General features: G+C 49.4%; 2 protein-coding genes across 3 annotated transcripts; one reads left to right on the top strand and one right to left on the bottom strand.

Annotated features, from left to right (window-relative positions):
* Positions 1-2742: 2742 nt before the first annotated feature.
* On the top strand, positions 2743-10557 carry TMEM235 (transmembrane protein 235). 2 transcript variants are annotated; one of them, XM_035098982.3, is made up of 4 exons: positions 2744-3030; positions 7339-7419; positions 8421-8558; positions 10325-10557. In XM_035098982.3, exons 1-4 carry the CDS (start codon positions 2811-2813, stop codon positions 10555-10557), a joined length of 672 nt encoding a protein of 223 aa, XP_034954873.3. In that variant the 5' UTR covers positions 2744-2810. The 2 variants fall into 2 exon arrangements, with proteins under 2 accessions (XP_088519147.1, XP_034954873.3); XM_088663021.1 differs by lacking the exon at positions 7339-7419 and having other exon boundaries at positions 2743-3030.
* On the bottom strand, positions 9739-19088 carry LOC118079725 (uncharacterized). Its single transcript, XM_035104218.3, has 7 exons — positions 18182-19088; positions 17343-17426; positions 16091-16179; positions 14247-14432; positions 12959-13096; positions 12324-12516; positions 9739-12062 (listed from the first exon to the last, which is right to left on the bottom strand). The coding sequence occupies exons 1-7, from the start codon at positions 19005-19007 to the stop codon at positions 11755-11757; spliced, it is 1824 nt and encodes a 607-aa protein (XP_034960109.3). The 5' UTR covers positions 19008-19088; the 3' UTR covers positions 9739-11754.
* Positions 19089-24237: the final 5149 nt, after the last annotated feature.

The raw sequence follows: 24237 nt of genomic DNA, 5'->3' as shown, positions 1-24237 counted from the left end.
CTTTCAAACACCTACCCTTGTTCTGTTCCAACAGCCACTGAACAAAATTTCGGGTTTTTTTGGGGGGGGCATTACGATGAGAAAAAGCCCATCAACCTCTGTCTGTTTACTCAGAAGCAAGTCCCAAGTGTGTCCTCCCTAATATGGTTAGGATCGCGGTACAATGCTGTGGTAGCTCCTGAGGCAGGTCTGTTTGGAACTTGTACAAGACCCGAAGGCTTCTTGTCTGCATTCCTGCTTTCACACCTGTGGCTCTGGTCAAGATGCACTTAAGGGCTGAATGAAGATATCTGCAGTTCTCCACTGATTTCTCTGGGTTATCCTGCACATTAGGACAATGATGCCAAACATACAGATTCACCAAGGTAGTCTAATTTGACCAGAATGTCATAGTAATGTTAATGTCATAGTAAAAAGCTCAGTGAAAACATAATTACTGTGAATTATTAGGATGAGGCGGGGGCAGGGAGTACCAAATATATAAATCTATGGTATGAAAATCTGATAGTTTTAAAGTTTTAACTCAGAATGGTCATGACAGAGAAGGTGCCTAAAAAGGATGTGCAGTACAGTCCTACTGGTGTTTTTTTAATTATTATTCATTTGAACTTATTCCCCCATAGGCATGAGAGTGAAATACACCAAAAATGTTGTAATGATAATCCTATGTTATATATATATATAAAATTACAAAATCCATAACAATTTTGACACAGAATTTTAATACAGAAAAATAAAGTCAGTGTTTTCAATAAACAAAGTGTGATGTGCACTTCTCCTTTGCCATGCACACCTTGTTCTGTTTTTACTTGTAACGTGATTTTTATGCACAAACATAACTGAAAAAGAGAGAGAATGATTTGCACTTAGATTGGAATCTTTACACTAATGGATCCAATACATTTGCAGATGTTTTCATTAGGGCCACCAGGACTAATGATTTTCTTTCTTCTTCATTTTAAAAAAACTTACAGTGCTATCATTGCATGTATATGAATTTGTCCAGCAGTCAATATCTATAGTCCTTCAAAAGTCTCCTGAAATCCTATATATATAATAGTTTTGAAGTGTTTTGGTTCGCATCTTACCTTACTTTACCTCCTTCCTCTGATGCCCTCGCATCTCTGCTTCCCAAAGGCTCGCACAGCTGTTTGTTGCAGCAGCCCTGGCTACAAGCTCCCCAAGCGAATGGTGCCTCGGGAGCTGGCCATGGGGTGCTTCCCATGCCCCTGTTGGGCAGTGTGAGGAGGCACCTCTCTTTGGGACAGGGGGTGCAGCTCAGAGACCAGAGGCAGCAGCTGCGGCTGCCCAGAGGACTCCAAAGGAGAAGAGAGAAGGCTGAGGGAACACCACAAGGAGGGTGTTCAAAAAGGGGTGAGGGGCTGCTGGCTCTGCAGGCAAGGGGTGACATAACTGGGCTCCTGAGCCCCACAGGGGTGCCGCAGAAAGAATGTAGTTGGTCAAGGGAGCTGTGGACCCAAAAAGGTTGAAAACTTCTGGGCTAAGGAGTAAACCCTACACAAATTCGGAGTGTATTCCCAGCAACACTGGCAGCCAAGCTGGTGCCAAATGTACTGTTCTTTTTTCCTTTGGACTACATCAGAGAAGCTGGGGGGGGGAAGGTCTTGTTGTCTGGACAGCCCAGGGCCTCCATACACACTGCCCAGGCTTGTGACTCGGTTGTCTCTAGAGAGAGATGGATGCCAACACCTTAACTGAAAGCTCAACAATTAACCATTTAAAATAAAAAAGTGTTAGTGAACATAAAGCTTACCACTAGGTCACTTAACAATATCCAAATGTCTTCACATTCTGTGATGGCATTGTTGCTTTCTAACCCCACCCGCTGTACAAAAAAGCCCTTAAATTTAAAAGGCCGGAAAACTCATCAAAAGCTCTTTCCCCAGCTGTCTCTTTTATTGTTTTGATTTACTATCAGAGCTCTGTCTAGGCGGTGTTTGTTTTCAACGCCCAGCTACAAGCCTGGCTCTTAAATGAGAGTCTGTGTTGGTTGCAGGTTCTCATTTATGTCAGCCATGAAGCTCGCCAGTCACTCTCAGCCTACCTCACAGGCTTGTTGTGAGTGCCTAGGAATGGAGGGGGTAGGCCTTCTCTGGTGCTGTGGCAGAAGGGCAGCTGAAAAACCAAACGATGAACAAGCAGCACCTCTTTAAGCACTGCGGCTTGCCTCTTTCATTCTGAAATCCACTCCAGTTGGGGGCTCCTGGGGGGAGACCATAGTAGTAAGGCCATTAGTCCATCTAGACCAGTATTGCCTACACTGACCAGCAGCATCTCCCCCATCCTCTCATAGCTGGAGGCGCCGGTGACTCAACCTGGGGGCCTTTTGCAAGGAAAGAGGAGCTGCAAGTCCAGGCGGGGCCGCGCGCGCTTTCCTGAGCGAGAAAGCAGCCACGGGGGAAAGTCTCCTGAGAGGCGCCCTCCCTGCTCTCAGAAGGATGGGATGATGAGACGCCCTCTAAGGGACAAGTCAAGACGGCTGGAAAGAGACCCGGGGAAATCCATCTCCTACTGAACTGAGCTTGGGGGGGGGGGCTTAATTGGAAAGAGGATCGCAGCTTCCTCGAAGGGAGCCTTTGACCCTGAAGCTTGCTGCTGGCAGGGTGGCTTTTTGCGGTCGCCCCAAGATGCGGCTTGGGGCTTGCGCGCGCGTTTCCACCTGACTCTCCATCGCCCCCTCCCCGGAGCGTTGCAGTGAGAAAGGGAGAGTCTCCCGCTGTTTCTCTCCACGTGTCCGCCGCCAGAGGCAGCGGCGGCGGGCGGCTGTGACTGTGAGCAAGCCTGGCAGGATGGTGGCGAGGTGCTGCGGCCGCCGGGCCCTGGTGATGGCGGTGCCTCCCGGCGCGCTCTGCCTAGGCGCGGCGCTCAGCGGGCTCTTCAGCTTCGGCTTCTTGGCCGCGGCCCTGGGCACCGATTACTGGTACCTGGTGAGCGTGGACTCGGCCAACAGCAGCGCTTGGGACGCCGAGCAGCTGAGTTCCCACTCCGGACTCTGGCGCCTCTGCGAAGGTAGGGCTGCTGCGGCGGCGCGCGCGCGCCTTCTTTCCTCGGGTTCGCCACGGGAACACGGCGCGCTTCCCTTGGCACTGGGATCCGGAGAGGAAGGGGCTCTTTCTGGGATCCAAAGTGGATCCCGTCGGGGGTCGAGCGCCCCGCCCCCCCCACAAAAACCGGATCTGCCGGTTTCAGCAGTCGTAGAAAAACTTTCTGCTGACAGAGGAATTGCCGTCGGGTCACAATATGAATCCCTTGGTGGTGAGTAGTTGTGGCCGCCGGCATTCCTCTGCCCTACTCAAGTCTTTGTGTCCTGGGGACGTCTTGATTCTGCTTCACCTGTTTGTTTAGGAAGATAGGACGCTGCATTACGGTACTAGTCCGCCTAGGTCAGTATTGCCAGCACTGGCCGGCAGCAGCTCTCGAGGTTTTCTCACGGAGTTCTCTCACCGTCGTCCCTGGAGATGCCGTGGATTGATCCTGGGACCATCTGCATGCAAAGCATGCCCTTTCCCAAGCCCCTGCTCTCCTACCCACCTGGGCTGTCCGGACGCTCACCTGCAACTAGTTGTACTCCCTGGTTTGTGTATACATTTGGGGGGTGGGGGAGAAGGGATCCCAGTGCCTTATAATCGCAGTATCCTGGTAGTACAGGTATAAGGTTAAGGCCAGCTGGAATTGTTCCATCTCCTTTTGCTAGCGATGGAAGAATTTCAGCCCTCCCGGTGGTGCTTTAACCTCCACGGATTTCCACGCATTTATTACTTTCTGTTCTGGGGCCGAGGGTGGGTGGCCCGGGGGAAGAGATTAAAGGAAGAGGAGTCTGAGAAAGAACTGGATTGGAGCCAAGAACCCGCCCTTCTGGAGAGAAAAGAGGGCTGGGGTTTCAGAAGAGAGACCCTATTGCACTTCCATCAAAGATATGAAATGTCAGCATGTCAAGGGACGCGTCGAATGTTCGTTTTCACACTCTGGTGCCCAGCAGGAGTTTTGACACCCCTGGGTGTTGCTGCACCTCTGGGCTCATGTGGATATGCCCCCTGCTAAATCACAGCCCCGGGGGTGGAGTAGAGCCTGCTGCTGTCCTCTGAGCTCTGCTCTCTCGGAGGTCGCTCCCACGCCACTGTTTATTGAGCAGCCATCCTGATTTGTTTGCGGGAGTTCTCGAATCAAGCCGTTGTTATTCCACATTTTCCTGTGTACGGACGTAGCCGGGGGGCGGGGCAGCTGCCCTCCCCCAAATCAAGTAAATAAATAAAAATACTTAACTGACCAACTGCGTCGCTGATAACGCGGTTCTTGCCCCCCACCCCCACATAAAGCCCGCCCCCAATAAATCCTGGCTACTTCCATGTTCCAGTGTGTCCTACCCCCCCCCCCAATTTCCTTGTCGCAAAAGGGAACTATAGTTCGTTAATGGGGCTGGGAATTGTGGCTTCGTAGGTTTGCCAGAAGCGGCTTTGTCATGCTGGCCACATGACCTGGAAGCTATACGCCGGCTCCCTCGGCCAATAAATGCGAGATGAGCGCGCAACCCCAGAGTCGGTCACGACTGGACCTAATGGTCAAGGGTCCCTTTACCTTTAGGAGAAAAGTAAAGTTCCTGGGATTCTTGCGCAGGTGTGTGTGTGTGTGTGTGTGTGTGTGTGTCATGTGCTTTAAATGTATGGTGTTGATTTGCCCTAAAATTGCACAGGCTGAATTGGTTGGCATGTGATTTGAATCCGAGGCACAAATAGCAATAGCCTAGAAGTACATTTACTACAACCATACAGCTGAGGTTGGAATTTTCCTCTCTGTCAAGTTCAATTTCTGCCATTCTCAGGCTGTTTGGTTCTGGGATTTTGGAACCTTTTGGGTCAGCGGAATCCTCCACTGTGCATGAACACCAGTTTGCCCTATTGGAAGGAAAGGGTGGGTTCAAAGTCCTCCAGACCTTTAGAGCGAGGGCTCACAAACAAGTGTATCTGAAGAAGTGTGCATGCACACGAAAGCTCATACCAAAATAAAAACTTAGTTGGTCTTTAAGGTGCTACTGAAGGAATTTTTTATTTTGCTTCGACTCAGACCAACACGGCTACCTACCTGTAAATGGTCTGTAAGATTCATTCAGGTTGCCCATTCATACTGGTCTTTGACTGCATCTTTATTGCCTCTTTTACTTATACTGTAGGCATTTTATTGTATTGCAACCTGAACTCGTAGACATAGAAGAAGCAATGTCTTTTTTAAAAAAAATTAAAATTAAAAACCATACAGCGCAACACATTGCAATTGCTTAAACAGGCAGAAAAATAATTATGTGCTGTGCGAAGACCATCAGAAATTTTCAAGTTGCTAGTTCCGCCCCACACCTGAAGAGTGCACCTCTGGGGCCAGCCACTTCCTAGCCCAAGTTCTTACTCCTCCATTGCCAAAAAGTGATAATTCAGGTACCTTGGATGGATACAAAACGGAGAGGGGAATCAAGGAGCTACTGTCAATTCAATTCAATTCAATTCAAACCTTTATTGCGTTAGCATACAGCCATAGCAAAATAAAACAATACAAAATGCCAGAGACAAGCAACAGAGCATAATTCAAGGCGATATTGCTGGTGTAATAACATTTAAATTACCCTAAGACAATAATGCAAAGATTTAGGTGCCAGCACCAAAAATCTAATATGCAGATATATGTAGAGCATAAAATAGCCCAAAATAGGCTCGGCACATTCAGTTAAAAATGAAATAGAGAGAATTAAAACAGGTCCAGGTCTAGGACACACTACCCTGTCCGGGTAGCCCTGAGTTTCAGCGCCTGCACTATGAAGATTGCCACCCCACATGTAATTAGGGGATTTGCATCCACAAGAAGCAATTTCAAACAGTCTTCCTTAGATGTAATGGGGTCACGAAGAGTCGGACACGACTAAACAACTAAACAACAACAAGATGTAATGGTGGACGGGATCAAGAGGAGGAGCTTAGATCTTATTGGCTCATAAATGGGGCAGTAGAAAAAGAAATGTAGGAAGTCCTCTATTTCATTCATTGTGCATGGGCATAGGCGCTGAGTAATAGGGGTCTTAGAGTAAATCCCCTGCAGGAAGGCCGTGGGTATAGAATGGAAACGGGCCATAGTAAACGCTCTTCTCAAATTGGGCTCCGTCAGGTCTATCAAGTACAGTAGTTGGCAAGTGATCTTACCACTTTCACTTTAGGAAACCACATAGAGAGGCGGGCTGTGGTGGACCGTGCCCGGTCCATGGCCTCGTCCCTTGTAAGAATCCAGGCCCGGATTTTATGTTGGTCCCAGGATGACAGCGTGTAGAATTCTGGGAGGAAGTAGCGTGCAATAATAGTCTCCATGCCCTTAGACCATTTGTTGCTATGGGAACAAGTTAAAAAGGCTTGCCTGGCTAATAGGGAACCTGGGGCAGTTATTAATTTACAATAAAAACAAATGATTCTAATGTGGGCTCTCGCAACAATGGAGGGGAGGCCCAGTTCTGTTCTTAACCTTGCAGCAACCGAGCCCTTGGGGAGACCCAGTACCTTTCGTGCAAATGAGTTTTGTAGAATCTCCAGCCGTTGTAGTATTTTTAAATTCCACCCCCAAATTTCAACCCCATACAGTAACATCGGGAGGACTTTGCTGATAAATGCTTTTCTAATTGGTGGAACTTCAAGGAGCTACTGTGGCAATGTCATAGGGAGAAATGAGTGTGAGGCAGGTCAGCCAGCTGCTTTGATTTGCTCACCCAGTGGAGACTGGTCCTTTAGAGCAAATGGGGTCCTGCCCCACCAACTTCAGTCTTCCCCCAGACAGCTCCACACCTGCCTTGGCTTTTTTACTTACAGGCAGTCCAGGGGATGGTACTGGCTTTCAGCTTCCACCTCCTCCTCCGTCTTAGCATTGTCCTTGGAGAACTCAGCAGGAAAGAGGACGGGGCAAAAACTAGAATTAGTTGATTTTGTCACTGGCTCAGGCTCCATCTACTGTTGATCTCGCTGCCTACCCCCCCCCCCACCTGTGTCAATGGGCACCAGCCACCACTGGGCTCTCCCACCACCCCATCTTATTGCCAAGAAAGGCTCTGGGCTTAATAAGAGGAGTCCCGTGGTAATCAGCATCCATGCCAGCATTGCCTGCCTCAGCCCAGTTAGCTCCACCTCTCTCTCTGTTCAAGGTCCCAGACATATCCTGGAGATGTAAAATTTCATGTCTAGGTTAGCACTGCCCTGCCGAAGGTGGGAGGCAGCATTTTGGAATGGCAAACTCTGTGGCTGGATCTCTGATCATCCTTTGATGCTGTTCCTCTCCTTGTCACTTCCCTCCCAGGGCAGAATGCCTGCACACCTCTGATAGACCCGTTCGGCACAGAGAGTTGGCTAGTTCCCGCATCGCTCCAGCATCTTATATGTGAGTAGGCAGGCAGCCTAATGTGGGCTCAGCCTTTTGGATGGCGGTGGGAATCTCTGTATAGCAAGATGGAGTTTGGAAGTGTGTTCTCAGGGTGGGGGTGGCATGATGTAGTTGGATAATTTTGAACCCTGGACTTTGTGGCTATATGGGGGGCCCTTTTAGATGGCTGTGTGTGCGTTACCACCACATTGACTGATGTAGGGATGGCCACTAAACTGGACAGCTTTGAAGAGGATTAGACAAACCCATGGATGATAAGGCTGTTAATGGTCATTAGCTATGATGGCAATGTTCCATCCACTCTGTCGAAGGCCATATGCCTCTGAAAACCCAGCTGTTGGGAATCACAAGTGGTAAGTGCCCTGTTGCACTTGTGGCCTTCTCATAAGCATCTGCTTATCCACAGTGAGAATAGGATACAGGGACTAGAAGGTCTTTTAATGATGATGTTTTTAATGATTATAAATGTTTGATGATGATGATGTTTTTAATGATGATAAAAAGTAGCAGACTTCAATCTGTGTGAAGCTGGTTTGAGAAACAGCTGCATTCGACAGTGGTATTTTATAACGGGATTAATGCCTGTTTTAGATAATGTTTAAATATGGATTAAATACCCAGCACTGGAAAAGCAGTAGGTGCACAGTAAGTGGGAGTGTGAACCCAGCCTATGTTGCTGGAGGCCCTTCTGTAAATCAGATTGTGGTTGAAGATGAGCACTGTTTTGGAGGTGCAAGCAGGGCGATTTGTTTCTTGAAATAAAATGTCACATGGAGGAAACAGAAAGGTGGTGGGCTCTCCTTCACCAGAGGCTTTTAAAAAGCAGAAGCCGGATGACCACCTATCAGGGATGCTGTAGCACTAGGGTCCCTGGATTGCCCGGCGGTTGGACCCAATGACCCCTGGGGTCATCTGCAAGGCTGCATTCACCTATCCTCCAATACACCATCCTGCTTTCCCCCTCCACTGAATGTCCCCCTCTTCTGTCTCTCTGCCAGCCATGCATCGAGCCTTTGTGGTCCTGCTGCCTCTCAGCCTCGTCTTGATCATCTTCGGCTGGATCTGTGGGGTCATCGGTTCCTTGGTCCAGAGCTCTCGGCTTTTGCTCTTCACAGGCTGCTATTTTCTGCTGGGTGGTGAGTGAAAGCTATGTATTTGGAGGGGGGACGGACCAGGTTTTCTTTCTTTATCAGTCTCTCTCACCCCCCCCCCCACCCAACATGGCAAAATGTCATTAAACACTTGCTCTCAGGGAATACTTAGCAGATTGTGTCTTAGTGCCACCAGGACACAGCTGCCCCTTGGCGAGACCAACGCAACAGTGAAGGTGCAAACGAGTGTGCTGTGGTCTTTGTGCCACGGGAACCACATATTGTCTCATCATTGACTCTTGACCTGTCCTCACCACCTTTCCCCTTCCTTGAAGGCAGAAAAAGAACTCTTAACTGCTCAGAACAGCAGAGGAGTCTACCCAGAATCCTTTGCAGAAGGGATGAGGGGACCTGATGGTTTCCAACTCTTGTCAGCCCCCAGCCACTAAGATGGGAACTGAAGTCCAAGCGCATCTGGAGGGCCACAGGTCCTTCATCTCTGCTTTGCAAGCGCCGGGGAGGGATTAGCACTTGAACCAAGCTGGCTTACACCGGGACAAGGAAAGTTATTTGGCTGGCGGAACCGCTCTCCTTGTAGGCCCCAGGTGGGCATGGGTGGTCTGGCGGTCAAGTAGATACAAAAGCTAATCTCTACTTGCTAGCCTTCATGCCACTTGTCCGAGAACTGACTGCAGACTGGATTCCTGATGATGTTTTATTGTTAACACAGCTCTGTCTTACAAGACATGTGGAGGTTGGGGAACCTTAGTTCAGTGGTAGGACAAATGAGGGTGTCCCAGATTCAGCTACTCGCCTCTCCCATTAAAAGGGTCAGGTGATGTGAATGCAGCAGAGGTTTAGCATCAGAGTTATCCTTCTCCTAGAGGGGCCTTCGCGGTAGCGGCGCCCGCCCTGTGGAACACCCTCCCATCAGATGTCAAAGAAATAAACAACTATCTGACTTTTAGAAAACATCTGAAGGCAGCCCTGTTTGGTGAAGTTTTTAAAGTTTGGTGTTTTATTGTGTTTTTTTATATTCTGTTGGGAGCCGCCCAGAGTGGCTGGGGAAGCCCAGCCAGATGGATGGGGTATAAATAATAAGTATTATTATTATAATTATTAGGGCTACCTTCCCAGGTTTACGAGCCAAATCTGCATATAGATTCAATCCCACCCCACTAAAAAAAACACGAGACGAAAGCTCATACATATGTTGTCTCTAAGGTGCTACTGGAAGGATTTTTTTTATTTTTTGTTTCGATTACGTCAGACCAACACGGCTACCTACCTGTAATGAGAATACTGTATCATTCAATATTATTCGGAGCATCCGTCATATGAATAAATCCAGCTACAGTGGTACCTCGACTTATGAACGACTCGACAACCGAATTTTCCGACTTACGAATGGGGTAAATGGCCGCACGCTTACGATTCTTTCGACATCCGAATGGAAACCGCGGCGGTTTTAGATAGGGTTTTTTTTACTTACGATGGGGTTGCTTCGACTTACGAATTTCCCGGTTTCCAATGCATTCCTATGGGAAATTGCGTTTCCAATGGCGCTTTTCAACTTATGAATTTTTCGACCTACAAGGTGCCTTCGGAAAGGGATTAAATTCGTAAGTCGAGGCACCACTGTATTTTAATTGTGGTGATGATTCACAACAATAATATTTACCCTACTGCCTCTGACTAAGGAATGGTCCTTTTAGTTATCATGGTTAGGAGCAGCACGCCATGAGCCCTGGTCGGAGGCAGTGTCTGCTACAGGACTGGCACTGACCCGTCCCCTTTCCCCCTCCCCCCAGCGCTGCTGACCCTGTCGGGGACCAGCACCTACATCTGCTACTCCAGCGCAGCCTTCGCCGAGACAGTGCGTATGTTTGACCAGCAGCGCTTCGAGCACGTCCGCATCGCCTTTGGCTGGTCCCTGGCCCTTGCCTGGCTATCTTTTGGCACCGAGGGGTTGGCCGGCATCCTGCTTCTCCTGGGTGCTCAGGGGCTCCGCCTGAAGCCGGATGCCTGTGCGGTGATCATCTGATGCAGAGGCCCGGCATTCTCAGGGGCTGTGAAATAACCCTACTCTGCTCGATTGGGCTTCTTGGGGTGAAAATTCCACCGCTGCCGATCCCCCTCTTGTTGTGCAGCGACAACACATAACCTGCGTGGAGGGCAAGGTGTTATGAAGCCAGTGGGAAGATCTCCTTGTGGGTGTGCCAGGCTGAGGGATGCATGTGGAAGGGGTGAGGGACCCCAATTGAGAAGGTGCAGTGGTTGCCATCCTTACATGCTGGGCTCATTACTCAACTCTTGGTGTGCAAGCAGAGCTGAGGAAGGGAAACAGCAAATGCCTTGTTCCTCACCCAAGGGTAGGAGGCCTGTGTGATCCACCCAGATGTTTCTGGACTCCGATCTCCATCAGCCCCAGCCAGCATGGCCAATGGGCCTGGGGTGATGAGAGTTGTAGTCCAGCAACATTTGGACCAGTTCCCCATCCCTGTCCTAACTCAACAACTGAAGGATCCATGGCTCCTTCTCCCTGTTTCTTGGCATGCATAGCTGATGCTCCTTCCCTTCCAAGCATGCCCATCTGCTTGTCCTCCTCGTTGCATCCGGGGCCTCTTGAATTAAAAGGGCTCTGGTAGGAAGAGGTGCCATTTATTTAGTCAAAGGATTTCTATCCTTCTCCTACAGCCGGAAAAATGCTCCCAGAGCAGCTTACAGACATCAGTAGTAAGGCAGCCCTTACCCTCAGTGTTATAATCGAAAAGACATGGCACACAAGGAAAAAGGGAATGGGAGGGAGGAGGAAAAATAAAAAAGCAAGCTCTGGCTCCTTTTCTTAAAGCTACAGTTCTTAGCGGGCAGGTATCCCTTAGCCTGAACAGAACAGGAGCAGAGCATCCCTGGGAAACAATGCTCCCTCCCCATTGTTGGGACTGTTTCCTGAAGGGGGCTGTGCCAGGCCATGAAGTGGCGCAGCTCCTTTGGTCTGGCAACAGAATCTGTTGGCTGCCAGAGCAGCTGCTGGAAACAGGCAGGCTCTCCCACTGCTGTTCCCCCATAGCAGGTGGGTTGGGAAGCTGAAGCCCATTTCTCTCCTCTGTGGAGCCATGTGGGCCACGTCTTTAGCTAGGCCAGGGCTGACCAATCACAGGCTTGCCTTCTCAGCACGTCCTGGCTTGTTTCAGGCTGACCTCCTGTGCACAAACTTCGCTTCCGACCCGCCAGACTGGCTTCAGGGTATGCCGGCGCTTTGCTGCTCCCACTTGCCCAGGATGAAGCGCCACTTGCCCTCAGCCAGCTGCGTGTCACGGAGGGAGACGTCGCAGTGCCAGACGGCACGCAGGCAACGCTCGCCCCACGGGAAGAGCCTCACGCTGACGGCTTGGCCTGTGGCGGCCACCTCCTCCTCACTCACCGCCTCCATCAGCTCACAGAGCTTGGCAGGGGTCAGCCCGGGAGCCAAGACGGTCGCCATTACAATGTTGGTCTCCACAGTGGCAGGACGTACGGAGCAGAGAGGCGAGCCCAGGGCAAAGGCACCTGTAATGGGAAAACATAAGTTATCCAACCACAGGATAAATGGGTGGGTGTAGGAGAGTAAGGAATAGGGAGAGATCCTTACCCACCAACAGGGAGGGCTGGCCTGCTGAAATCTGAGCTGAAAGCTGACCCCAGCATAGGAGGAGCTGGAGAAATCTACCCTTCGAGCCTTGGCTCAAGGTGGCACCCTGTGTCAGCAAAGGGGTGGTGAGCAGAGGTTAGGCGTTCTCAATCCCTCCCTCGGCCTCACAGAACAGGCACCTTGGGCAAAGTGTCTGGCATTGTGATGATCCCTCTTCAGCGTCTCCTCCACATGGCTCAATCCAACCAGGCCAGCGGCTGCCAGGACCCCTGCCTGGCGCATCCCGCCTCCGAGGAGCTTCCGCACGCGCCAGGCTTCGGCGATCAGCTCTCCGCTTCCGACAAGAAGTGCCCCGGCTGGTGCTCCCACGCCCTGTGCCATCGAAAAGAGAAAAGATGGGGTTAGCCAGTGTGGAGGCTGCAGAGAATCCCAAACATCTCGGTCCCAGGGTTCCTGCGTGGAGGAGCTCTTGCACAGCCCCTTCCACTAGCCTCTATCTAGCTTTGTTCGGATCCACCTGCAAAGTTCTGCTGCAAATCCAAGGATGGATCGCAGAGGTTTCAAAGCACTTTGCCAGGGAAGGAGTGCAGTTCTGCTTTGCATGTGGATGGCCTCAGGCTCAATTCCCAGGCAAGGCTGGGAGGGACCCCTTTCTGGAATCCTGGGGAGCCGCTGCCAGTCAGTGTAGGCAGTACTGAGCTGGATGGAGCTCGGCTTCCTAAGTCCCCACAGTTAGGTGAGCCTCGCAAGTACTGTGCTTGCACTCTTCCCCGAAATCCACCCTGTTCAGAGTCACGGTATAGAAACAACCTACCTTAGAGAGGCACAGGGAGATGGAGTTGCAGTGCTGGGAGATATGAGCTGGTGGCACTCCCAAGGCCACGGCAGCGTTAAGCACCCTGGCGCCATCCATGTGAATCCGCAGGCCGTATCGCTGGGCTAGCTGGCGCACCTGTGTAGAGAATGGAGCTCAACCAACAACTCAAAGCAGGCTTCCTCAACCTCGGCCCTCCAGATGTTTTTGGCCTACGGCTCCCATGATCCCTAGCTAGCATGACCAGTGGTCAGGGATGATGGGAACTGTAGTCTCAAAAAAACATCTGGAGGGCTGAGGTTGAGGAAGCCTGGCTTACAAGGCTTGCGGCAGGCGGAGGGGAAGACGTCCCAGAGCTGCTGGCCTTTCTTAGGGGCATTGCAGGTTCCGCTTTATGTAGAGCTCTGACTCTAGGGGCCTCATGATATCAAGACCCCTGCTCTGCGAGAAAACTAAAAGACAATCTTGGGTTACTGCTGGTAGGCAGGCTCCTATGGTCAGAGGAGATTGCTCAGTGTCTTTGAGCCCAGCCAAGGGGTGCTAAGTTGGGGGGTCTTCCTTTATCATCATCACTTCCTCTAATAACAAACTTGGGTGGGGCAGTGCCTGGCAGTTCCAAAGAGGTTTTTTAAAGCAAGGAGCCCCCCCCCCAAAAAATAAGGTCGATACATATCTAGAGATGCCCTCCCTAAGTACAGAGGTATGACTAAAACCTTCCAAAATGGCCTGACAAGGACCTATGAATTTCCAGGGCTTTACCAAATGTAGATGTGCCAGCTTAAGGGTGACTGGGGATGGGAGAAGGAAACGAGATAAGGGTGGGGAAGCCAATAGAAGTGTGGATTAAGGTGAAAAGTGGGGGTGGGGGAACCCTCCATCCTCCACTACAGATGCATGCATTTTGGGTGGAATGTGGATACACCCCACAACAATTTTTTTAAAAAGTTTTATTTATTGTATAAATGCACACAGCTATTAAAAACATTGATAAATAAATACAAACACTGAATGTACTTAAATGAATAAAATGTTATTCCTGCTACTACAGACTCTATTGCTCACAATGCCCCACCACAACGAAAAGGCAGCTGAATTCGTAGGGTTGAAAGGGACCCTGAGGATCATCTAGCCCCCAGCCCCCTGCAATGCAGGAATACGCAGCTGCCCATACGGGGATCGAACCTGCAACCTTGGCATCATCAGCACCACGCTCTAACCTGCTGTCCAGGCTCTATCCAGGCTCTCCCAGTCAGTTGGGTTGAGTGGATGAATGACTCATGGTACTCACCTCTTGCAGGTACTTAAGGGGCAGCACCCTTCCCCCGGCCGAGCTGTGCGTGTTCTCAAGGGAAATGAGCTCAGGGCAGGGGTGGTACTGGCTTTGGTGGGCCCGCTGGATCTTCTGCTCCAGTTCATCCAGATCGATGGTCCCGTTGGGCAGGTCCTGTAATGCCTCTGAATGGACCCCCGCCACCTGGGTGAGAACAAAGTGGGTGGGTGGCCTCAGGCGAAGCCTGTACATGGTAAATGACTCATGCCGATAAAAGCTTTTACATTAACTTTGATGCAGTTTATGGTGAATGTAAATATGTGGTACCCAGTTTTGTTGGGAACAAAGTTCTTTATATGGAAAGGCACAAGTACATGTGCAACCTCTCTGAATGAGCCACGGCACCAGTTTGTGATAGTGAAGCCATCTGGTCTTGTAGGGAACAGACACTTCAGGACCTCTGAGAAGGCAAACTGATTGGTCAAGAAAAATCCTGATGCTGCAGGCACGACTTCCAGATCAAGCAAAACGAAAGCTGCAATTGAACAAGGCGGGGTTTAATTCAGAGCAAACAAGCCTAGCCTTGCACTATAAGGCAGAGAGGTTGTGTTTGGGCTGCAAGGTGGGCAGGAGACTTATGGGGGGAGCTGATAGGAGGCAGAGGCAAGTTCTTCCAATAAGTCTTTTGGAAAGTTAGGAGGACTGGAGCTTGGGATTATTTAAATGGATTAATACACAGAAGTAGTAGTTTTGGAGGTGCAAGCAACCTCAACCCAAAATGTTGCTTTGCAGTTTTAGCGTTGTGCTGCTGTTCTTATCTAAAGGAAGACGTCATAGCATGTTCTAAAATGCATTAAATATATTTATGTCCTGCTGCAGTCATTGGGACCACTGATTCAGGATCTGAGTGCCAGAGACACACAGCAATCCGTGCTAAGCATATGGAAGAACAAAAAATGGGGCAACGTGCTGATAATGCAGTAAGTGTTAGAACGCACAAGGCAGCTTCCTGTAAATACTGATTCATGCAAGGACCGCAAATAGCTTTCTACTCACAAGGGGGAAATCCCTTGGTTGGATCAATTGAATTCAAAACCCATGCACTGGCATTGCACCAATGGAAGCGTTGCAAAATATAACAAAGGGACAAATCACTAAGGCATCTGTTGGTGGGTGGCGGGGCATGAGGAGTCAATAAATATCCCACACCTAGAAGGAATCAACATCACCTAGCTTAATCTCCTGTGCCCAGGGTTTCAGCTCCTTCGAAATTACCAGCATGGAAAATCCAGAGCTCTAAGAATAAGACATGGGATGCTTATAATCTCCAATTCTCAACAGTGGATCAGTGAGTTCGTTTCAAAAAGCTTAGTGGAAAAGACTGTTCTAAGAAGGTATTTGCAGGCAAACCATGCAAGCATTCTGGGGGGTCAGCTAAAAAAAATACATCGCAGGAGGTAACAAAGCAAATCATTAGAACAAAAGGGGAAGACAATTTGGTTTGGTTCTTTAGTGTGAAACAATCTTCACACAATGTTATTTTGAGCTGAGCACAGAGACACTTGTGCATGAAGTCGGGATTGGAAACTGTTACTATCCAAGGAGAGGAGGATGCAGCTCGTGCTAATAGCCACTAGAGGGAAGCACATCACCAGGCTTCTCACTCCTCTGGCTAAGGTTTGAGTACTGTAAAGCCTTGGACAGCTGCGTCCCCATGGCCCCTTTGCGAGATTGTGACCACATTTGCTTTGGCAGCTGTAAGTACATGAGACCTTTGCCATGTCTCTGGTTCCTTGTTTTTGAGATGGAATATGGGTAGAAAGAAGCACAATGAGCTTAGGTGATGGCCCAGCATCACTTACCTGTGCAGTACCTCCGTGCTCATACACATGGATGTGGGACTCCCTCCCAAGCAGGAGCTGCGCCCCTCGCCTGTGACAGTGGCACATGACTATGGTAAGAGAGTACAAGGGTGAGAACTGGGGAGTGTATAGTGGGGGTGGGGGGAAACACAGAGTCAGAGGGCAAGAGAAAATGATGAATCTGTCACTGTTATCTCCTCCACAAATATATAGTGTAGAGTTGGAAGGGACCTTCAGGGACATCTAGTCCAACCCCTCGCAATTCAGGAATATGCAGCTGTCCCATACGGGGATCGAACCTGCAACCTTAGCAACTATCAGCACCATGCTCTAACCAAGTGAGCTGACCAGGTTGCCTGCTTTGCTGCAGCTTTCATCACTGCTAGGAGATCCCTGAGCTGAAGCAGTCGGCAACGCTTATTCCAATCTCTCCAGCACCTTTTAAGAGTGCAGCAGTTAGGAGCTCTCATCTCACAGTCAAAAACGTTTTGCCTAGTAATTCTAAGGCTAGAGAAAGCCTCTTAGGCAGGGGGTTGAAGGTGTATATTTTTGTTGCACATGGATGGCACTGTACTGCCACCAATGCTGGTAACCCTGCGGCCCTCCAGAAGGTGTTGAACTACAACTCCCACCACCCCTGACCCACTAGTTCAAGGTGGTGTACGTGGTTCTCCTCCCTATTTTATCCTAACAACAACAACCATGCGAGGTAGGTTAGGCTAAGAGAAGGTGACTGGCCCAAGGCCACCCAGTGAGATTCATGACTCAGTGGGGATTTGAACCCTGGTCTCCCAAGTTATAGTCCAGTACTGTAACTGTTATGCCACACTGGGAGTCTTGCAACATTTAGAGGGCCACAAAGTCCCCACCACTGATTTTATAAATAATAACTGAAATAATAAAAACAAAACTGGAACAATTCCCAAAATGAAACTTACTCTCCTGACTGCTTCATTCAGGGGTTTTTATTTAATGACTGGTTCTTAGGGCATAGCCCTTACAAGGAGACTTACATAATAATAAAACAGAGGGCATTAAAGTGATAGGCAGAGCACATATGTATTTATATGCCTAGTGTAAATAAGGGCTCTGAACCAGTGGAGGCATCTGCCAATGGGAGAAGAGGGGATCACCACGGCCCCGCCCCCACCCAATCAACTCCAAAGAGTTGGGGGCCCTTCCAGAACAGGATGGAAGGTGTTACAAGGGGCTGCAGGAGAAATTAGCTCCAATTGCTTCTAATGAGACTTACCAGCAATGAGGTTTGCCATGGTGGCTGTGGGAACAAACAAAGCCCCTTCCATTCCAAGGAGATCAGCCACTACTCTCTGCAGCTCTGAAGGGGGAAATAAAAACACAAGGACAAGAAGAAGCCACCCTCGAGTTTCACATAGTGCATGGGGTGGGTGGGTGTGATGTCAGAAGTTCACAACTGGGAGCCTGTTCACAGAATCAGGATATTTGAGTTTTAACACCTCCTACTCCAGGTTGCTGAATATTTCAGCCAGGAATATAAGCAAAACATAAATAGGCTGAATATTATTCCCATGAACAAGCTCCTTTCAGACAAGTTTGGGGCAATTTCCAGAGGGGTAGTCTCTTAACAGCAAAATGACTTGTGACACTTCCAAGGCTAACAATTTTATTATGGTACAAGCATTTGCAGACTAGGCATGATAAAATCACCAATGGAGCTTAGATTAATTCTTCATGGAGACAGACACCCAGCAGCCAACATTGGCCCTTAAAGCCACAGGAAACTATATATTATATTACAATAAACAAAATCCAGGTGTAGAGCCTGTCTTTCCATAAAATATTGAGGCCGGCTCTTTCCATCTGCTCCCCTCCAAATGCAACATTTTCCCTGGAAGGTATTGTATTTTTATGTTGTGAATCGCCCTGTGATCTTTGGATGAAGGGCAGCATACCAATTTAATAAGAAGAATAAATAGTGAAAATAAATCTCTGCCGTTCACAATGCCATTGCTTTTGACAGCTGGGTCTTGAAAACGAGAGCCTTGCTCCACAGCATGGAGCCCGTTGGAGAGCTTTACCGACCCAGGGACACCCCTTTTCACCCAGACTCACCATTGACCGTGGGGTCCTCCCCGTAGTCATCATCCCCCACCTCTGCCTGGGCCATAGCTTGCCTCATCTCGGGGCTTGGCCGAGTCACAGTGTCACTGCGCAGATCCACCACGTGGCACTCAGTCCCTGCTGGGCGACTGGCATGGTAACTATGCTTGCCCACTCTTGGAGCAGGGACAAGGGAAGAAGCCGGCTGCTTGGGGTACCAAGGTAGACTGGCACAATGTTGCCCAGTGCCTGACCAGCTGTATGTCCTTATCAGGATCCTCATAAGCCAAGGGGCCCTGAGGCTGGCCCTAAGAGGCTGGCGAGTAGAGCTTGGGTGGGCTAAGCTGCTGCAAAAGGTCCAACACGGACCCTTTTGCGTGGGATGGCTCAGAAGGATGCCAACACCCTGGTACCAACAGCGTGGTAGGTCCAGGCAAGCACCAAGTCCCTGGCACGGATCCCAAGGTGTGAGTTGATCCATGCAGGCTTTAAATACCCGGCTGCGGTAACCGTGCCCAGAGGACACCAGGGTGGTGCCTACGCCCAACCGCCTGCGAGGAAACCGTGACAGAATAGCCCCTGGCTGCCGCCTGCACCAGGAGTCGCTGCTGAACCCAGGGTAACCAGCCTTGCAGCTTGTCGGCGCATAGGCTTTCCCGCCTTGGCTGCTGGCAGGCGGAGAAGCGGGCGCCCAGCAGGAGCAGATGCGGGCATGGAGCTCCTTGCAGAGGAGGGCACGACCTCCGCGCCTGGCCATTTCTCCCCCGGTCTGCAGCGCCGGCACCAGCAACATCGCCGCTTCTTCCGCCCAGCACCAACTGGGCAGAGTCCAAAGCATCACGCTCTTCCCCTAAGGAGCCAGACTACAACTCCCAGCATGCTTCGGGCGCCGCGATTTCTCTCTGCCCTGTTTTCACTGAGTTTTGGTAGTTGTAGTCCCGGTGCGGACTACAGCAGACGAGCCGGGATCTCTCTCTGCCCCGGCCATTCCCGTGGCGTTATGGTAGTTATAGTCCCGGTGGAAGTTAAAGGCTGGTTTAGAAATGGCATGGCAGCGTGTGCAGGGTGGGGGAGGAGAGAAAGTGCATTTGTGAGAAGCCATAGGACGGACAGTTCCAGTTTAGGTGGGGTGTGTGGAAAGGGGGGCCTTGCTCCTCCTCTCCCGACCTCCAGCCAACCCAACCCTTTCCTCCCCTCGACGACGCCATCAGGAAAGTGGCAGCGGGCGAACCACGTTCTCTCCCCCCCCCCCACATAGAATCATAGATTTGTAGAGGAGGATCCTCTGGTCCAAACCCCTGCAATATAGGAATCTTTTGCTCCACGTGATGCTCGAACTCATGACCCTGAGATTAAGAGTCTTATGCTCTGCCGAATAAGCTATCGCAGGGGCCACTACATTTAAGGCACCGATCATTCAACTTTCCCTCGCGCAGGATGAGCGACGCCCCCCCCCTCTTTCCCTGTGCGCTCATTGGCGGTTCTGGGCAGGCTGAGTAGCGTCATCAGCACACTTGTGACGTCTTCTGATTGGAGCCAATGCCAGGCTTTCCGGAAGTATCTCCCTCCTTAGGCACGCTGGGTGTTGTAGTCCGTCCATACCCCTTATCTCTATAGTAACAGCGTACGCGTGTTTCCTTCCTCCACCACATGCCTTTGGCCCCCTCGCCCCTCGCCCTCTAGAGTGGCAAGCCTGGGGATTTAAAAGAAGAAATGTTACCAAAAAGGCACGCAGGCACCGCTCCGCCAGCAGGTGCGCTCCTGTTTTAGACTCCTGACAGGCTGCAGTTAACCTGGCTGGGAGTATGTCTAATAATCTAATTGAACCCAGTAGGGTTTACTTCCAGGTAGGCACGCGTAGTGTGGCCTTAAAAATTCAACAATTAACTTTTTTGAATTCGCATTGTTTTTGCAAAGGCAACTCCCCACCCCACTCCTAACTTCCCCCAATCCCATCAAGTCAGAAATCGTGCCACCAATGGGACAAAGCATTAATCTGAGGCACGGATTATGGGGAGTGTTAATAATTTTTTAAACAACCTGCCCAAACGACCATAAAACCTTTATTGCATCAATGACCCCAGACTTGATGGGACCCATGTCCCGCATTTTAAAATGAACAAGAATCGCAGTCTCCTTGCATTGGTCTTTCTTTTCATTTCTGCCCAGGTGCCTCACAGTCAGGCAGAAATAGAATCGTAATATTGTTCACCTGCCCCATCACACATTCGCATTATGCGCAGCAGGACTTCAAACCTGTGACAAAATCTTGCACAGGTTTTATAATTACTTTTAAACCCATTGAAGTCAGTAGGAGGGAAATTTCTTGTACCAGGGCCAAAGCTGATGTAAAGTTGCACTGTTGATAGGGTATGTGGCCATCGATGGATAAGATAGAGAGAGAATGGAATAAGTGGGCCGCCTGCAACTCCACAGAGTAAATGGCTGAAGAATTGCATGGGCTTTGTTTCAACTGGAGATGAGGTGAGGCTACGCATGTCACTGAAGTTTAATTACTCTGCTTTCTGTGATACTGGGGTATTATTCCAGTCTCCTCCTTCAGTCAATCCTCGTATTCCTGGCTATGGCCTTCTCCTGGCCATGGCTGAGACACTGCCAGCGGGTAGTCTGCCAAATGGTTATTGGAAAAGTATCCACAGACTTGCCTCATCGCTGGACGAGAGGCTAGTATGGCCCATTTTGCAGGGGGGGGGGGAAGATGTGTGTACGTATATATTTAAAATGCTTCCCCAGCCGCTACCAGGAAGGAAGTCAGAGATATGAACTCTGTTGCTGGGAAGATTGGTCCAATCTCGCTTGTAGTGACAAGCAGAGCTGACCCCAACTCCCAGCGTAACTGCATAAAACATGTTTTATGAGCTCCATAAACCTCCTCCTCTTTGTGGTTGACGCATGATGCCTTGTTCTTGAGATCTATAGGCCGTTTGGAACTGGGACAAGATCAACACAATGCAGATGGATGTAGATCATCAGCTCTCCCTGTGGAATCCAGACTGCCCCTCTTATTTACCTGCTCTGCCCAGTGCCTTGGCTTGCCTGTCTGTACGGTAAGACCTCCCCTGGGGCGGGTCAACATTATTAACATACAACCACATATGTGTACATCGGGTACTTTTCTGTGTCTGCCTGCACCCTCGAAAAGCACACACTTTGGCACGAAGAATCACTCTTTGCTGCTCCTGCTCTCTTGCCCCCCTTGTACCATGGAGCCCTATAAAGTCAGTGAACGAACCATAAACAACCCATCCTACAGCTACATCTCACCCCGTGGCAAGGGCCAGATGTTAACAGTCATGCTTTATTTATTGCTTTTATTTCCTCCCAGTTCCAGTAAGTTGTCCTCCTGCCCAAGTGGCTCATGATTAGGCAGCAAGAGGCCTCTAATCTTGCCGATCTGATTTACTGTCACTGAGAATAGCCACTTCCCGTTACTGGGCCCAGGCTTGGGAACAAAGTCAGCGCTGCTGAACCACAGACCTATCCCGCCCTACTTGTACCTTCTTTCCTGGTAACTTCACCAGCCAGTAAATGCTGGCTGGGCAAGGCAAAGAGAAGGGCCTGGGGAGAAAAGGTGTGCCAGCACCTGGGTGAGCGGCAGTGAAAGGGGAGGGAGAGGGAGAGGGAGGGGAGGCTTAAAAAGGCAGGGGTTGACCAGTAAGGCAGTAAACTGCATAGGATTACAGGCCCCAATACAAGGTGGGATATGGCATACCCTCCAATATTTCTCCAGTGAAAATAGGGATGTCATATTCAGTATTGTTGTTATTATTATTATTTATACCCCACCCATCTTACTGGGTTGCCCCAGCCACTCTGGGCAGCTTCCAACATATACAAAAACATAATAAAACATTAAACATTAAAAAACTTATAAAGCACTTAACTTCTTGGTTTGGGGGGTTGCACAGCTCCACACCCTCCAACATGAAAATAGGGATGTCCTAAGGGAAAGCGGGACATTCTGGGATCAAATCGGAAAACAGGACAGCTTCTGTAAATCCGGGACTGTCCCTGGAAAATAGGGACACTTGGAGGGTCTGATACGGGGGGCAGGACAGGGTACAGGGTATGCTGGCAGCAGCACATAGTCCAGTCTCACTCACCGCTTTCCAGCTGTTCCAAACCACCAGGGATGTGTACACACCATACATTTAAAGTTCATGACTTCCCCTGAAGAATTCTGGAAATTGTAGTTTGTTAAGGGTGCTGGAAATTGTAGCTTTGCAAGGAGTAAAGCTACATTTCCCAGGATTCTTATGGCGGAAGTCATGTCCTTTACAGGTATGGTGTGTACACAGCCTAAGTGTCTCCCATGCACTCATTAAAAGCTCTTGGGGGTAAGCAAGGGTGCCTGAGGTCCTGCTCCCACTTTGCAACAGGAGAGAAGGGTGCCCATGAGGAAATCAACCCACATCTCTTCCTCCTAAACCAATCAGAATGAGAGCAAAGCCCAGGCATCCCCAATCTTCGGCCCTCCAGATATTTTGGACTACAATTCCCATCTTCCCCGACCACTGGTCCTGTTAGCTAGGGATCATGGGAGTTGTAGGCCAAAACATCTGGAGGGCTGCAGTTTGGGGGTGCCTGGCAAAGCCACACAGACCCTTGCAAAGGTGCAGAGGCTTTCTAGGCCCTGTCCTCACATTCATTATGAGTCTTTCCGGGCAATAACCTATTTATTGAGCATTCTTCCTGATTTGATTGCAGGCCGATTAGATGGAGCAGGCTAGTTAAGGAGCATTCAATCTGATTTGTTTGTGAGGAAGTTAGATGATGTTGCATCAAAGCACGTGTTATTCTTCATGTTCCTTATCGCAAAAGGTCTGATCTTTTGCGGAAGCGGGTTTGTTGTGCATGATTTCTCTATCAGCTATAATTGGGCAACCTGAATCTGCCAGTGTGAGATTGAATCCCACCCCAAAATAGTGACTTTCTGGACGTGCCCTAAATTAGTATAGGGATAGGGTGGGTGATGGCTTTTCCACTTTCTCTGGAGTAAACCTAGGACCAGAGGAGCAAGAAGTACTTTGCACACTTTGCCTGCCTTTTTTGACAGATGTTATTGTGAGCTGGCTGGCAGAACAAGGTCTATCATCTTGCGTTTGGACTCTTGTAGATTCGAGCCCTTTCCAAATACATTCCAAATATATGTAGTGTAGGGTTTAGAGTAGGCACCCCCAAACTCGGCCCTCCAGATGTTTTGGGACTACAATTCCCATCATCCCTGAACACTGGTCCTGTTAGCTAGGGATGATGGGAGTTGTAGTCCCAAAACATCTGGAGGGCCAGGTTTGGGGATGCCTAGTTTAGAACGTCAGATTAGGGTCAAGGAAACACAGGTTCAAATTGTCATTCAGACATGCAGTTCACCGAGTGACCATAGGGCTAATTATGCATTCTTACTCTGGCCTACCTGACAGGGTTGTTGTGAGAATAAAATATAGGGCGAGTAATTTAGAGAACCATGGACACTGCCCCAAGCTTAATGTAAGATTTAAAATACCGGTATGCAAGAAAAATCAGATTTTGCCTTTAAGGCGTAGGATAAAGCTGTGCTAAATATAATGAATGATTTTATCTGAGGCTTTCCCCCAGTGTTTAAGATGTTACCTTCCCGGAAAGAACAACTTGTTGTGCGGTCTGGGTGTGTGCATGTGAATTCCATTTGTGTGTGTTTCCCACTTGTGTTGTAGTTTTGTGATAAGGAAGTTGCAATTTCTGAGCAAAGTACATTGTTTTTCTTCCGGGAAACATACAGTTCAAGGTCTCCTATCTTCTGGAGATAGGAGGGTGTGTATTGAGATTGCACAAGTACCACACACACGCTGCACCTATTATGTATAACTGGTGACAACACAATTTCTCACCTCTTCTCCTTTCCATTTAGTTAATTGCTCAGCCAAACCATGTTAAGAATCATTTTATTTTATTTTGGCATTTGGAGGCGAGAAGAAAACACTCTTTCAATTAGGTCTCCTAAGGCACGCTCAGTCATTAGACCACCTGGTGTTAAATTCACGGAGGACAGATCTAGTGATGGCTGTAAG

The sequence above is a fragment of the Zootoca vivipara genome, chromosome 2, assembly GCF_965207765.1.
Source record: "Zootoca vivipara chromosome 2, rZooViv2.hap1.1, whole genome shotgun sequence".
Classification (NCBI taxonomy): Eukaryota; Metazoa; Chordata; class Lepidosauria; order Squamata; family Lacertidae; genus Zootoca; species Zootoca vivipara.
This window is presented reverse-complemented; position numbering and strand designations above follow the sequence as displayed.